At 41.3% G+C, this 16410-nt stretch overlaps 1 protein-coding gene across 4 annotated transcripts in view; it reads right to left on the bottom strand.

Moving 5' to 3' along the window:
• Positions 1 to 3460: 3460 nt before the first annotated feature.
• Positions 3461 to 16410, bottom strand: part of LOC120841597 (nose resistant to fluoxetine protein 6) — a 31199-nt gene continuing 18249 nt past the window's right edge. For 3 of the 4 annotated variants that reach the window (XM_040212522.3, XM_040212523.3, XM_040212524.3), the window contains 4 exons: positions 11631 to 11751; positions 6559 to 6745; positions 4029 to 4171; positions 3461 to 3699 (listed from right to left, as the gene is read on the bottom strand). In XM_040212522.3, the coding sequence (XP_040068456.1) occupies positions 3520 to 3699; positions 4029 to 4171; positions 6559 to 6745; positions 11631 to 11751 (631 nt within the window). In that variant the 3' untranslated portion in view covers positions 3461 to 3519. The remainder of the gene's footprint in view (positions 3700 to 4028; positions 4172 to 6558; positions 6746 to 11630; positions 11752 to 16410) is intronic. The other variant, XM_040212521.3, reaches the window with a different exon arrangement.

Below are 16410 nucleotides of genomic sequence, written 5' to 3'. Positions count from 1 at the left end.
GCATGGGCGTCGTTTTCAGTATGGCGTAAATAATAAGACATTTTATTTTTGTGTATCATTTACATGGCAGCAGGTTTTGCGATATGAGTCCAAAACCGCGGCCGTTTGTTGATCTCAGATTTGTACGTAAAGTGTTACAAGGAATGAATTACTTGTAATATCGATTACATTTTACTGTAATTTTGTAACACTTCAATTACTTCCTTTAATAAGTAACGATCCTTGTAATTGAACACCGTTATGCTGTTATCGATTACAAATTTACCCATTACAATTTCTCTCAATTTTATTCTTTCTTTTTTTTTGGAAAGGGGGGGGGGGGGGTTAGATGTGCTGGAGTCACTCAGCTCTGCGCAACGGTAAATTTTTTTTTTCTTTTTCGAAACCACTAACCACGGGACCTCGAGAATTAGTAGGCCAGTTCACTGTGCTTCGGTTCCTGGGTACATCTTTTTTTGGTACACCCGAGACTACGTCCGGGTATAAAAAATGAATTTATCCAGCCTCTTGTGAGTAATGTAGTTAAACACCGAATTTGTTATTAACTTTTTTTAACGAAAAGGATTGGCGCCACTTGCTCAGCTCTAGGCAAAAACAATGAGGCCTTTATTTTTCGAACAGCTGAGTGTTTTTTTTTTTTTTTACGATAGCATAATCCTTGGGGTCTCCCCAAGGATTATGCTATCGTAATAAAAAAAATGTTAAATAAAAAGTAACATGGGAAGTAATCGATTACTTCAGAGTAATTTTTCGAGGTTGTAATTGTAATTTTAATTGGTTACTTTTTACAGTTAAGTAATTGTAATTGTAATCGGTTACTTTTTTTTCAGCAACGTTTACAAGTATGGTTGATCGCCAGTCTTATACATACCTGTCTCGTGCGTCCCTCAGATTTTCGCCTTCTTCCAGTGGGACAGTTGGTCACTACCAGCGTTTGAGAATCTCCTCCAGAATATTTTAAAATAGGTAATATAAGTACATATAAGTACATCACTTAACACTCTCAGGCAGCCCTGGTCCCGGTGGCATGAAAGCCATCTTTACCCTTCCTTTTTATTCAGAAGAATATCTCTCTCTCTCTCTGTCTCTCTTTCTCTTATAGCTATGTCACCAAACTCAAAATCTCTTGAACGTTTTCAAGCCACACCACACCCGAAGATACAAAACATTGACAATATTCTAGTTGCTTTTGTTGGATGTCTAGTTTGCTCGACATATTGAACATGAGGCAATCAGAATAGCTTTCCTCGCGCATTTAGTATAATGGCGTAAGGCTTTCGCATGCATTGCTGGCAAGCCTGTCATGACAAGAAAACGTCGTTCGCATATAAAGCATTTACACTGAGAAGGTTTAGAGGAAGTTCACACTGTGATATTGATATTTATTTATTTTTTTTTTTTTCGGGAGAGCCGCATCGCCGCAGTAAGGCTAGTCGCCCATACCATGGAGGCCCGCCGCGCCGCGTGTAACGATGGTGAAATGGTAATGCACAGATGGAAGAAAAATGGACATCATGGTTCAAGCGAAGCTTGTGGGCGAGGGTGAGGTTACGGATAATTATGTTACATTTTTCTTCTGTCTTTGCTGCGGCTGCTTGTAGAGCGGTCTTGCAACGCCGCCACATTGTGATAAAACACCGGACGTAAAGGGGGCGGACGGGACGAGGATAAGGGTTTGTGGGCACGTCTCCGCCGAGTTAAGTGCAGCCAGATGAAGTGCGCCGTTCGGGGCTGCTGTGGTCACGCCGGGAAGCAACGATCATGTAGGGCTAACACTCAGCCAATGAGAGACTGGAATGTAAGGCGGCTGTAAATTGCGAGCATGTAAAGAAGCGATATTCTCACGGTACACTGTGGCCAGATGCATGTGGGTGATAGGCGTCGTGGTGTAACAGTGCCTCCAGATGGTTACAATCAAAATAAGTGCCCGCAGCCAAGCGAAAGATGGTAGCTTGATCATCCTGATCTGATTCCATATGAGGAATATGAGGACAAAGTTATGTTAAACGTTTCCCTTAAAACAAAAAAAAAGTATATTTTATAGCAATATAGATGCCTAAATACCTAAATAATGAAAACACAATTGATCGAATACATTTCTTTAAACGTACAGCTCTGTTTTTTTTTTGCGAACGTACGTACTTGTTATGCATTTAAACACAAAATTATAGTAAAATTAAGCCTTATATACATTCGTGTATTCTAGAACTGAGGAATTAGTAATACCAGTATAGACACCTGGCACAGGTCTCCGTGTAATTGAATCCTACATCTTCGTTTAGATTATGCACTTTCTTTTATTTCACCTGCCAGGTTGAACTTGAAAAAAGGAATGCCACGATATGTGACATGGGCAATATTTAGCATAGCCAAAGTAACTGTTAACCGTCGTATAAGTATACACCCTGAAGTAAATTGTAGAAAACGCCTTGCAAGATCACTCAAGTTCCAGTATTCGCATGAACCTGAAGTTAACATAAAAAGGCGAATGACAGCTCTAGCTCCACGTTATTGTATATCTGGTCCAGGTTACGTAGTAGGGGCGCACGCATGAAATGAAACCACTGTGGAACCGACTTTGGCATTCAGAGAAAATCTCGGACGTTACAACAAATTTTGATTGCGTGTAGTTTTGAAAATATTCAGTTCGCACTCACTCTCTTTCAAAAGCCGACATTTATTGAGCAAATACAAACAAATATACCAGAATAAGAATGTAAATCTATTATGCTTAATACGGCGTGTCAAAGGTATGCCAACAAAAATGTATAATTTATCTTGTTTTTATTGTTTTTTGTCGCCAATGTGGAATGCGAAAACCATCAAGGAAGTCAACTATGTTGAAGTCACATTAGAGAAGTAATGATTTCAGGAAGTCAAATATAGGAAATCGTTAAAAGAGGGGGGGGGGGGGGTGCAAACTTTGTTAAAATCAAGATTATCTGCGCAGAGATGGAACTTGCTGAATATTAGACCGCAGAAATTCTATGCTACATTTCGGTAGTGTAAACAAAATAGGTAAGGAGTTTTTGTTGTTTTTGTATTCTTTTTTTGGTGAGGTAATTTTCATTGATTTCGCCTCCTTCGTGTGTCATTTTTCGAATCTCACCGGTTCACACTAGTAGCCCAGAATGCTTAAAGTGGAAAATATGCATTACAAAATAAATGTATTCTTTTATAAATACGAGAGAAACTCGAGCCGTACGATGAATGGTGCACGACCGAAAAATTAACTTGGACCGGGCTTCGATACCAGGATTTATTCATAACCCGGCTCCTGGTTAGCACATTCTGCCAAATGTGCTAACCAGGAGCTAGGCGTCAGTGAAGCAAATAGATGTTAACAGCTTCCACAAGCCAAAAGAGCAGATTTCTTTGCCAAAGAAAACGGCATTGATCATCATGTAACGTTGGTGTTGCTTGTTTTTAAACTCACTGCAAGAAAAGTAACGAGATGAAAGGATGACACGCATGTCATTAAAAACGAGCATTGCAGCATTGGACCAGTGGTTTCTTGGATCATAGCTGTGATTTCTCCAACTTGTCTTCGGATCTGTGTCTGCCATTCGTTTCTGACTTCAGTCGTGTTGGTCGATCGAGTATCATCTTTTCGAAACGCAGCGTGGGTGCCTCGACCATCAGGTGAACTAAGTAGGCGAAGAAGATGCTCACAGTAAAAACTCCAGCAGCCAGAAGGAACTGAAAACGAAGAAACCAAAACGTAGTACCCAAAACCGGATAATGCTGCATTATTTCCATCATAAAACGCTGTTGTAGCTAGCAGGCACCAAACATCGCGAGACCTAAAAGATTTATTGTGTGACGCAAACATTCTTAGCGAAAACTGTCAATGTAGGATATTTCCAGTATTTTAAGTGACATTTTATATCACAGATGTCGAGTCAATAGAGAGGGGGCAAGATTATATAGGCCAGCCAAGTAACAAAAGTTTGATACTGCTAATCTGCGTGATATGATATTAAAATTCGGACTTGAACACCAATAGTGCTTCAACCGAAGATACTCACTTGGAAGAATTCATCCATCTGTATCAGAGTTCTGACTCGCATCGAACGGAGATAGAAAACGAGTCCATGAACCAAGTATATGCAGTAAGTAAGCCGAGACAATGTCACGAAGAGGTTCCAGCCGAGAAACTTGTACAAGAGGCCTATTGATTTAAAATAAAATTAGTCATTACAAATGTTCGGAAATATATGATGGGGCGTTGCAAGTTGTAGAGGACATAATATATTTGTTTTCTACGGATCACCTTACTAATGACTTTTTCGTCAAGGTTTGACTTGTGTTGTTTAGGACTGCATTTGGGTAGACCATATATCCTTAAAATCTTAAATACCATAAGGGGTCATATTCACCTTAACACGAATTATACATATAAATGTTATAAACTGCGCAATGAAATAAATAGCTAGAATTATAATTCTAAACTAACCTTGGTGGTTCTTCGTTTTACATTTGGATAAGAACTCTGCTATTTAGGCACGATGATAATTGACATCTTTACTGGTTACTATTTCAGGCGCGCATCCCTATAATGTAGTGGGAATGCGTGCAAAAACCAAAAACCAAATCTCGGCGTCATAGCTCAGTTTTAACGAATGAACGGGTTATGCTGCTGGCAATTGAAGTGGTGCAATAGATAATCAGACTTCCTCGATTTTGAATGGGGTGAAAATATGAGGTTAGCTGCACCCCAGATTAAACAATGTAGAAGCAATGTGGTCGTTGCTCACAGAGTAGAATAAGATGCTGCGCCTCGTTATTGTACTCGTTTCAAATGGACTTTCACTGTTTATATTACTGGTCAACAACTAAAAGATGCATCCCTGTTCGAGTACAAGACGTTTGCGTCTTTCCGACTGAAAGTGCGCTAGGATGAGTTGCACATATAAATATATGATCTAACCAAGATAAATTGCGATTTTCAAATCGTGAATTTGTTTTAGAGCGCAGCTCTTAGGGGCCCGTTTCCGGCTCGAGCGGCGTCGGCGTCGCCGTCGCCGTCGGCGTAACCGCGAGGTTTCGTGACCCCCCAGGTCACGTGACCCCCCCAGGTTATGTGCCCCCTGATGTGACCCCCTGAGGTCACGTGACCCCTTGAAGTCACGTGACCCCCTGACGTCAACAGACCCTGCCGAGGTCACGTGACCCCCCCCCCCTTGACGCCACATGACTCCCCCTGAGGTCACGTGACCCGCCACCCCAAGGTTACGTGACCCCCTCCCCCCGAGGTCAGGTGAGTCCCCTTACGTCACACGACACCCTCTGATGTCACTTGACCTCAAGGAGTACGCTTCCCACCTCCTCCTCAAGAGCTGCGCTCTAATCCGGCGTTACAGGGAATCGTAAACGGCTTTCATTTTTTATTTCGCAAATTACTGCCGACATAGAAGCGCCATATATTGGGTGGAGTAACCAGCGCATGAAGTAACTTTTGTGTTATCTCTTTTCGAGGTAGAAAACATAAAACAAATATCCCCCCGCAACTTGAATTTTAAACATTTCCATTTTAACTAAACGCAACAGGAGTGTACTTAAACATCTCGTGAAATCAAATATGATCGAAAATCCTTTGTACGAGTTCGGAGCCCACCGTCGGAGCCACCGTTCAGTGACCGCCAGGGTATATGCGGCTGGTAGGTAACACGCAGCACGTGGTCAAACCGAGTTCCTGTCAACTAAAGAAACACGAGTCGTGACGAGTCCGGGGCAACTCATTCGCGCTCCGCAGTCAGCGAGGTTTTGGCACCAGCCGACCAGAACGCCGCCAAACAATGATCACGAAACAAAAAGCGTCAACAGAACAATTCAGGCCCTTGGTGTATTAAACTGACGGTTACTCAATTAAGAGAAAACCGTTGCCCTTGCTACAAAAGCTCAGCGCAACAAGTACATGGGACTGTTCAGGGCCAAGGTCCACCATGAACTTGTCAAGCTCTTCAGTGTTTCTATAGAGTCGATGGAAGCTAAATACATGCGGGGCATTGCATTAGTATGTTCACGCTTGTCGCTTCCTTACACGTTTCTTGTTATTATCGGCTTATCAAGAAAGCACACTAGCTGCAAAGCAATAATGAGCCGCTTGGTGGTGGCACGCCCCGCATTTCTCAAGTTATCAATGACTATGACCGTCCCGTCCCGTCCGTCTAGCGTGCCGTCAATATTTTTTTTTGTTTTTCTTTTCTTAAAAAAAATGACTTTTGTTGTTGAAAATGAAGCGAGCGAATGTTCCCAGTCAGTTTAAATTGCTCTGGCTTCTTTTGTCTTTTTATTATTTCTGTTTAAAGTGACTACGAAATCGTTTGTTCTTAAACAGGAAGGTTTGTACGACACTCAGCTTATTCGCGATTCATAATTGGCCAAGAGCCAAAGTTTTGAAGAAATATGCATGCAAGAGTCTACAATCTGCAGCCCTCTGCTTTATTGCCAGTGTTTGTGACGTTGAGGTCAAGTTCCGTCAAGTCCTGTTATATATGTTTTCGACTTTAATTCTTACCACAGAAAGAGTACGTGATTGAAAAAAAATGGACATACCTCCTCGGCCAGTGGCGCATGCGTACGAAGGCCAAAAGCACGCGAGCGCCCAGAGCGTGCGGTGGAACCCTCCAAAAAGTGCGGCAGTGACGTCGTCTGGTGTAGTTCCATTGTTCCACGGATACGTGACGAAAATGACGAAAGTCCATAAGGCAAAAGATACAAGCCACAGAATGTTCTGCACCAGCTAGAAACACAGAATTAAATGAAGAATTGAGCAGGAATTGTTCGTGGCACAAAGAACAATAAAATATATTACTTTTTAAAATTCCACAACCATTAAACTTCCATGGTAAAGTTAGAAGAAAAAAGATTCGTAACAGAGCCTGAGGTGTAGGAGAAAGAAGTAGATGCAAAGAACAGATACTCCAGAAATTTCAAACGGATTTATTTCTAATGAGGCACCCTAAATACGTCCGAGGTGTTTCTCGTGAATTGTGGAAACACATGGGTCATGCGAAATTTCCTTTTTGCATTTTTTTTTTTCTCTCATGAGTGTTGGTTTTACACGAGAAGGAACCGTTATAGCTAAGGTTCCGCGTTTTCGGTTTCTAGTTTTACAAAATTTGACGTACTTTTTTGGTGTTCATTTTAAAATCCAATGTTCCGTTTTTTTCGGCGTATATTTATGCCCAGAATGGTTTACCGTTTTTTTTTCCAGTGAATATAAAATAAACACCTACGGACAACGGATCAGATAATCCTTGTAGCTCTGATACTTGTGATCATTGCAAGAATAACGGCACAGATGCATTGAAAATTAAATGGACACTTTATTCGGCAAATGTGTGTAACTGTAAAAGAAATAAGAAAAAAAAAACACAGACGTACAAACAAGTCAGACATGAAGCCTAGCTATGCCCAAACAAATATGGAACTTCACCTTCTGTACATCAGGATTACGTGATCGTATTATAGTACACACACATGTACTTTCCCAGGTTCCCCTCCTTGATCCGCACCCTTTGTTTCCTGTTAATATATCCCTGCAACTTTGAAAATGCCTCTCAGTACTAACACTGGACACTGGCAGGCCGAGGAGATGAAGCGCTGCCTGAGCAAAATCGGCCAATCATCTAATTGTTACCGCCAAAAAAGGCACGGTGCGACGTTTTGAAGCACAGCACAACATACAGAGCTTGCATGAAGTCAGTCTTTTTTACAAGAAGTTTGAAAACACGTTCGTACATGGCGAAGTCACGGGGCATTTCGGAGTTCACGTTCCGATCGATGATGTGCACATTAAACCAAAACGTCGTGATGCCGTCCGTGTATCTCATACATTCGGACACGTTTCGATACACACTGTCGTTCCGCTTTTTCGCCACGGCTCTGCGGTACGACTGGAAGGTCAAAGTAACCTTTTCCGGTTAAAACTTATTTTAGAAAACGAATTCGATGAACTTTTATCGGTTTTTGTCGGTTTGAATTGAAAATCCCGAACCTAAAAACTTACCTTTTTCGGTTAAAACCGAATTTCAGAAAATAGATTTTGCGTACTTTTTTAGGTTTTTATCGGTTTAAATCAAAAACTCTGAACCCTAGCTATTACTTAGGACCATCAAGTCCTAACATTTGTTTTTCAGAATGCACCCACGCTGGGGTCCCTCAGCTCCAACATGTTGCCTTGCTTTGTTTACCTGAATTTATTTCAGCTTTTTTTATATGAGCCCTCTGACGGCAGAAAACGAAACACAGGCGTCACGATGAATATGATCACTTTAATGACATTTTGTAAAAATAAATTCGACCCAAATGGCAATTTTCGATGGTAAGATTCATGATAGGAGCTGCGAGAGAAACTTGTTGCGAGAGAAACTCAAAAGCTAACCAAATCATCTAGATTAAAAAATATATATATAACTTTGTTTATGTTATGGCATGTTGTTTTATGAATGAATTAAGCGTTAAGTTAATTATTTGTGACTTCTATCGTTTTCCTCTGTTTTTTTAATCCAAAAATATGATAAAAATTAAAACAAATCGAGGTTTGATTTTTTTTTTTTTTTGCTATTACCAAATGGTTTTTAGGTAGTACTGGAAGAAGATTGAGCTGTATTCAGCATAAAACTACTTTGTGTCTCGGGCAGAGAAACAGCTTACTCCCAAGCCTACGATATATTTCAGAGTGCAATTTGACACGGATATAAATAACTGTAACTTTGAATTTGCGAAAGAACCGTCAGTGTTTCCCATGAAATCACCGGCGAAGTCAGACAAAATAATGTGTGCAACCAGTTGTATAGTCATGACATGTCATCTATATCTGTGTAATAAAAGAAACTGGGCCGTCATTGAAAACACGATGGTTCAAATGAACTCATTATCTAAATATCTACATCGCCGGTAAACACATTTTTTTTGTTTTATTATTTTTTTTTTTTTGGTTTAGGCTTTAAAAAATAGAAATAAAATGCCTGTGCATACTTTCGTGAACGTGATGTTGGTATAGGCAGCCGGCAATGGCCAGGTGGCCCGGCAGAGTGAGAGCCCACGGTTATACCCTGTCTCCTTGTAACTTGGCAAAGGGTGAACGATAAGCCCCACACCGCGTGCCGAAGGCTTCGAAATGCGCGACGTATACGAGAGCAACGCACACATATTGGAGCATGACGCAGCGAAAAGCCTGATGCTTCTTCGGAGCAGAGGCGCGCTCCGGTGATACGCAGTCACGTCCCCATTGGCCCGCCAGGGCAGTAGCTTCCGCTGTACTGGCATGTTACGCGATCACGGCGTCCTGGGATACCCAGTATTTCGTGCTTTAGACACCAAGCTAAGCGGCGCCACGAGAGTAAAAGCTCACGTTTGAATAATGCAGCCGCCACTCCCTCGGGTACCCAATAAATTTTGCTTCAGTCGCTAGATGGCGCCAAACCAAACAGCATTGCAGGTTGCCTATAATTCACCGAGAATTAAGCGCTGCCATCGTAGGCAGCCCCGCTATCTTCGTTCTAAAGGTTTTCACATGGTATGAATGATAAGAAATGCCTCTATCTACGCTCCTCAAATTTCTTTTTGATGAACGCTAAGAGATCTGATTGCTTTTATGCCTTTTTTATGTTTTTGGGCGTAGGACTAAAAGAGCCAATTCTGGTACATGGGTGTCATTCCTTCCAAGTTGAAACATATTTTGCCACAATACGTTCTCACTGTTATACCAAAGGGGATATGTAACGAAGCTTTGGACATTTCAATGTCATAAGTGTACTTGTCAAATCTATGTGATCGTACAAAGTGATAAGGCATGGCTTTTTACAAAGCACAAAAAAAAGGATACGCTAAAGTTCTCAGGTGTCATCTGCCTTTCACTTGGGCTATTTCCTTAAGTAGTGTAATTCTACACTAATGGCTTTAAAGACGTTTCTTAAAACTCATAAACTGATTCAGGAACTTTTTTAGACACTTTTGTAAACCTTCTTACATATTTCACGTGGCAGCGTACGAGGCCGAATTGGCTAAATTCACATTTTATTTATTTATTTATTTATTGAAAGTACCCTCAGGGCCCGAAGGCATTACAGAGGGCGAGAGCACATACATGAAACAAAGATAGTGATATAGTAACAAGTCAACAATATTAAATGTACAACAAACAAAGAATAATAATAATAATAGGTCATGGGTCACTGCTAAAATAGCTAGTGATGGAATTTCTAAACAAGTTAGTATCAGTTATAGTAGCAATCAAACCGGGGAGGTGGTTCCATTCCTCGGCTGTGCGGGGTAAAAAAGAAGATTGAAATGTAGTGGTAAACGAACTTGGAACTCCAACTTTATGCTGATGGTCAAGACGGGATGAAATGTAAAAGGGGGGAGTAATCATCCGATTGCGTAGGAGAGGGTTATGAAAATACATTTTATGAAATAGACATAGGCGTGAAATTTTACGTCGCAAGGAGAGAAGTGGTAAACATAAACTATTTTTCATTGATGTGACACTAGCAGTACGATGGTAGTTGGAAAGAATGAAACGGGCTGACCTATTCTGAATGGATTCCAATGCAGTGATTAGAGTATCGTGACCGGGATCCCAGATGGAGGCTGCATATTCTAATTTAGGCCTGATTAATGTTTTGTAGAGGATCAATTTTAATGAAATAGGTGCCAATGAAAAGTTGCGTTTTAAGTAGCCCAACATGCAGTTAGCACGGGTAGTAACATATTGAATGTGGGGTTTCCATGAAAGGTTATTTGTTAAGTGAACACCAAGGTACTTGTACGTTGCCACTTGCTCCAAAAGGTTGCCACCTAGGTGGTAACAGGGACTGTTGTTAGGCTTGCGGGACACTCTCATTTGTTTACATTTACTAGTGTTTAGTTTCATTAGCCATAATTCACACCAACGAGAGACAGAGTTAATATCAGACTGAAGTGTAGACAGGTCAGAATCGTGACAGATTTCACGGTAAATTACACAGTCATCGGCAAGGAGACAAACGGATGAAGACACATTAATGGGAAGATCGTTAATATAGATTAAAAATAGTAGTGGGCCTAAAACCGACCCTTGAGGAACTCCAGAATTCACAGACACGGGAGGAGAATTTTCGTTGTTAATTGTTACAAATTGTGAACGGTTATTTAGAAAAGACCGAATCCATGCGAGAACGTTAGGGTCAATGTTAAGTTTTGAAAGTTTTAACAGTAATAGCTCGTGACACACCTTATCGAATGCCTTGGCGAAATCTAAGAAAATGCAGTCCACCTGGGAGCCTCGGTCAAGAATAGAATGAATGTCATGAGTGAAGGATAGGAGCTGAGTATCACAAGATAATGATTTACGAAATCCGTGCTGTGCTTCGGTGAAAAAATTATTCGACTCTAAGAAATGTACGAGTTGGGAAAAGATAATGTGTTCCAGAAGTTTACATGGTTACCGAAATTAAATCAACATAAGGAATTATTCGCGCGACATTGAATCTAACGCTTTGAGAATCGCGTCACCAATGGAGTACCGAACGCCATCTGTTTGTGTTTAGCGGCCTGTGGCATTATTTTAGAATAATTTTTCATTTACACGTAATACTCACTAACAGCACGGGCAGAAAAAAAGGCGGGGAAAATCAACTTACCCAATGAATATGCGCCTCCTTGTGAACGAAGGCTGAGTAGCCGCACAAAATGCCTAAAACGTACGAGCCCACATGCGTGAACGGGCGGAAGTAGATCAAACTCAGTGCCTCCGACAATTTTCTGTGCAGAAAAAATACAGTTCGGACATTGAGAGCATATTAAAGTGTTATCGTAACAAATACACCTTTTTTTGCGTTTGATTTTTAACAGTTATTGCTTTGTGATTCAGCCATCTGACAAAGCTACCACCGTTCGCTGTAGATCTCATTAGCGAAATTCGGGAGCTAAAGTGACAGAACACGGCACATTGATGCGTATGCGCCGAGAAAGTGAGTGAGAGGAGGAGACGGGAGCGCGCGGGGTCGTCAGAACGCCGAGCTCTGATTGGAACGATTAGTGGGTAGACATAAAGCTGGCTGCTTTTGTCTCCCCTGCACTGGTCGAATGCCTTCGAATGCAATACCCAAACGTCAGACGCCTGCGTTCCGCGTTCTAACGCGTTCGACGAGTGCAGTGAAAGCTGCTAGTTTTAGGCAGAAATGTACAAGTTTCTCAGAAAAAGTAATTAAGTTAAGTTACTGAGTAATGAAGTCAAAAGTAATTTGAGTAGAGTAGAAATTACTCAAATAGAAAGTAATTGAGAAAATTACAGATTACCGTAATAAAGTAGCGAATTACTTTTGAAGTTACTTTTATATTTTTATGGTAAAAATAAAGTACGGAGGTTTTAATCCGGTAGCGAAAATGTGCTAGTCAATTATGAATCGGCTTTTTTTTTTTTTTTCTCACACAGAAATGTTTTAATAACTGGTTCTGCTTCTGCGTGGCTAATTGTTTTGTACTTTCTTGTTTGTTTGGCCAGTAATTTTGTTTTTCTACTTTGAGGTTTAGCACTGCCTGAGCTTGATTATTTAGAGAGTGTTTGCTTGTTTACAGTGTTGCGTAAAATACATCTAAAAAGTATTTGAAGTAAAGTTCAAAGTAAATTAGAGGTTATGTACTTCAAGTAAAATAGCAAGCACAGCGGTTTAATGTACACCCGCCGGCAATATGAAGGTGAACACCTTCCCTGGTTTCTTGCCTGTTTTACGGCTCCCTAAAGCTATATTAACTCTCAACGTCTCAGATGGTACGTGGCTTGGCGGTCTAAACTTTGCGTTCTAGCCCTCTTCTGGAACAGAGTTTGTTCCAAAACTTGCAGGAGCGTCAAAAACAAGAAGAAGGCTGTTCACCTTCATATCGCTCACGGGTGTACTTGAAGTAACGTATCTAAGTGCAATATATTTCAAGGCAAAGTACAAGTACTTTTAACACAACCTTTCATGATGCCGTTTCACTCCCTATACAGTGTTTTTTAACTGGTATGCATTGCTCCAGGGGTAATCGGAGGTGAATCCGTCTTTTACGGAAATGGCAGCAAATATTGTCTAAGGTCAAGCCGCTGCAGAGTGGTTGGTTCACTCTCGCTGACGAGCTATTTGACACAATCAACTTATAAAACATTTATGTCCATCGGTCTTACAGCCGCCATTACTTTACCCGGAGAAATTACCAGATGACGTCTCGAAAGAGCGATTTTTTTTTTTCACACGACAATACCGGCATTTTTTCTTTTCAAAATCGGGGAATGTACATTGAATTCGGGAGTTTTACTTTCCTCGGAAAACGTAAGTACATGTTCAAAAAATTTATTTCAAGTAAAGTAAAATGTTTCTAAACAGTAGTACTTAAAGCACCATGTACATGGAGTACTTCCCAACATTGCTTGTTTATTATTTTTTATATCAACACGTTTGAGGGAATTACTACAGGTTTCTCGAACAATCTTTGAAGATCTGCATATTCAGAGTTTTGGGAGGAAAGGCAACGCAGAGAGGTAATCTTTGCGTTGCCCTTTAGCACGCAATTCTTCGAGTACAGCACAAAATACGGGAGCACCAGATGAGTTTCAGAGCAGATGCTGCATTTCGTTGCCTCCTTTGAGTGAGGATGCAGTGTTTGCTCCTCCTGTATTAGGCGAGAGTTTCTACGTTTGGGATAAGCGGGCACCAGCCCTTTTTTTAAATGGGTCAAGTCTCCTTGATCTTCGGGATACCGAGAAACGCCAGTCCTCGGCGCAAATTCCGCAGTTACTCGGCCTCTCTTGCGTCGTGTCTGTTCGCTTCCGCGCCTCGTACCAGTGATGTTGCAGTGCGTGTGTGTGTAAGGGGGGGGGGGGGGGGTTCTTGTGAATTTTTTTTTGGGGGGGCTTCCGATTTTATAAATTATTTTGTTTCCCCCCCTTCCTACACCACGTGCTTCCCCCTCTTTGCAGATATCAGTCGATCTTTCAACACCTTATATTCTTTGTGCAGGAACGTTTGTCGATAGGCAAAACAACCACTAAAATTATAAACTAATTTGTAACTTGAGTAGAAGTTACTACAAAAAAGTAATTAAAGTACACTACTAATTACCGAAGTAAAAATGTAATGGAAAGTTACTAAACTACTCAGAAAAGTTGTTAAACTACAGTAACTTGAGTAGTGTAGTTGAACTACGTGTAAGTCTGGCTTTAGGTTGCCCTCTGATCGTTCCAGCCAGAAGTCGGCGTTCTGACGTCCCCGAGCGCTTTCCTCCTCTCTTTCACTTTCTCGGCGCATTCAAACTGTATCCGGACAGTGGGTCTAACTCAGCAATAACATGGAAAGACGAACCCTGTTGGGTAGGAGACCAGACCGTCGTGCCCCAAGCGGCTACCTTTAGGACTACACCGATGGGGACAACGAATAACAATGACTCAGCGCTCGGCCGACGTGCCGAACGCCGCGTCACCGTTCGGCTGGAGTTCGTGTTCTCCGGTCGCCCGAGGGGGAGGACGGGCTCTTTTCTTATCACTCCGACCTGCATGCACAATGCAGCATGACGGTGCACATGCCGAGCAAGCACAAAAGCCAAAGTGGGTCAAGCTCGCATTCTCTGAGTGCTTTTGGAAGAGATCCGTCGCTAACAATAAACGTCACTTCGTGCATTGTAAGCATTTTAAGCTTACACTGTTCCCCGCGCTCTGTTGAAGATTACGTGAACATGACTACATAAATGCCCGTGGCCGTGTCCACGGGCCTTGTGTTGGGTGAACACTGAGGTATGGGGACAACAAACGGGTTTGAGCGCCTCCTATAGTTCGATATACTCGCCAATACGGCGTGCAAGTTTGTCTCCTCCTTGCGCTACTCGTGTATTTTTTTATCCGCAAATGCGTCCTTGAGCTTTTATTTCCACCTGATGTGAACCAACGACGGCGTATGCTTGGCTTCCACGTCATCGCGCGTTCCCTCCGCGTTTTCTATGTTGTCCTTTAATTGACGTTCCTTTCCTCGCGTTCCGATCGACCCAAGGGGCATTTGTGGAGCACTTGCTCGTCGATTATAATTCCTGACAGTTTCACAAATGCAGGGCTCTGTTTATAAATGTTCGCCGTTTCTAGCTTCGTACCTATGCTCTTTGGCGTTCTTATCTGCAAATTCCGCAATCTAACTAGGCTGTGGAACGATAACAACATGCACCAAATATGCTATGCCGGGCGTTTTTAAAGCAGTCAGTGACGAGATAAAAGCAATAAAATAAAATAAATAAATGATGAATCAGTCATACCTCAGTCTGTGTACACTTGGAGAAGTCGCGCAGGTTTTGTACAACTTCAATCACTTCAAAAACTTGCCCAGGAAGTTTTCGACAGCCATTTTCTTTTAAAGGCTGTTCTTTTAGAATAGTAAACTTTTAACGGATACGTTTATATCAATTCAGTATTTGACTAGCCACCGCACAGCTTTCACTGAACTACATATTGTATTCGAGATACCAATCTAACTACCAAAAGCATACAAACAATTCTAAGACACCGCTCATTCAATTTCACAAAAAAAAAAAACAGTGATGGTGCAGGTGAGCTGGTGTAGAGTTAAAATATTTTTAACTCACATGATACTGGGTGGCAAAAAAAAAAAGACTTGGGAGTGGAAGGGAGCGGATCATAATGACTGAAGGCAAATCGAGACATAGCTTTTTGTAATTTTTGTTTTCCTCAACTTTGGATTTTTCTCGGTTTCTACCCAATATTACATGGTTGAAGAAAGTTGTCATTAATTTTCTTCTTCTTAACGATTTAGGACTCTTTTCTTTGTCCCAACTCAGCACGGTCTATGACAAACACTACGTGTAGTATATATATAGTACTTAATATATTTGGAGGTTCTTAGGAAACAAATGCATACCATCTCATGGCTAACAAAACTGATTGAGAACGCGTCGCGGTTTTGCGAATGTTTTTACTATTTGAAGTTTTGTTTTATCTATCCTGTCTGGCCCATTGTTAAACGTTAAACGTCCAATAAATTTCGCGACATTTGTAATTCCTATTTGTAAAGTGTGATCAGTGAATTTTTTTTGTTGTTTTTCTGTTTACCTTTTATTTTTGTGCATTGGATGCTCTATTCCTTCCCCCCTCATGTAATGCATCCCAATTGGGATACCTTTGACGAAATAAAATGTGATCTGATACGATCTGATTTGAGTGCCCTCGCCCCACTTGTGCAAAGCAAACACCGCGAATTCTCTTCGCAGACAAAATATGTATTTTTGACTGAATTCATATTCTGCAGAACCGCATGTTCAGACATATATATTCTTTCATTTCCGCTCTATTGGTGATGCTTTATTCGAACTTACGCTAGCGATGTACCTTTGACTTTTTCTACAACAGCGTATATTTTTGTTCCCCTTGCATGTCGATAGCGCTTG

This window comes from Ixodes scapularis, unplaced genomic scaffold, assembly GCF_016920785.2.
Source record: "Ixodes scapularis isolate PalLabHiFi unplaced genomic scaffold, ASM1692078v2 PGA_scaffold3__209_contigs__length_174095766, whole genome shotgun sequence".
NCBI lineage: Eukaryota > Metazoa > Arthropoda > Arachnida > Ixodida > Ixodidae > Ixodes > Ixodes scapularis.
The sequence above is the reverse complement of the archived record's forward strand: the minus strand, read 5'-3'. Positions and strand labels throughout refer to the sequence as shown.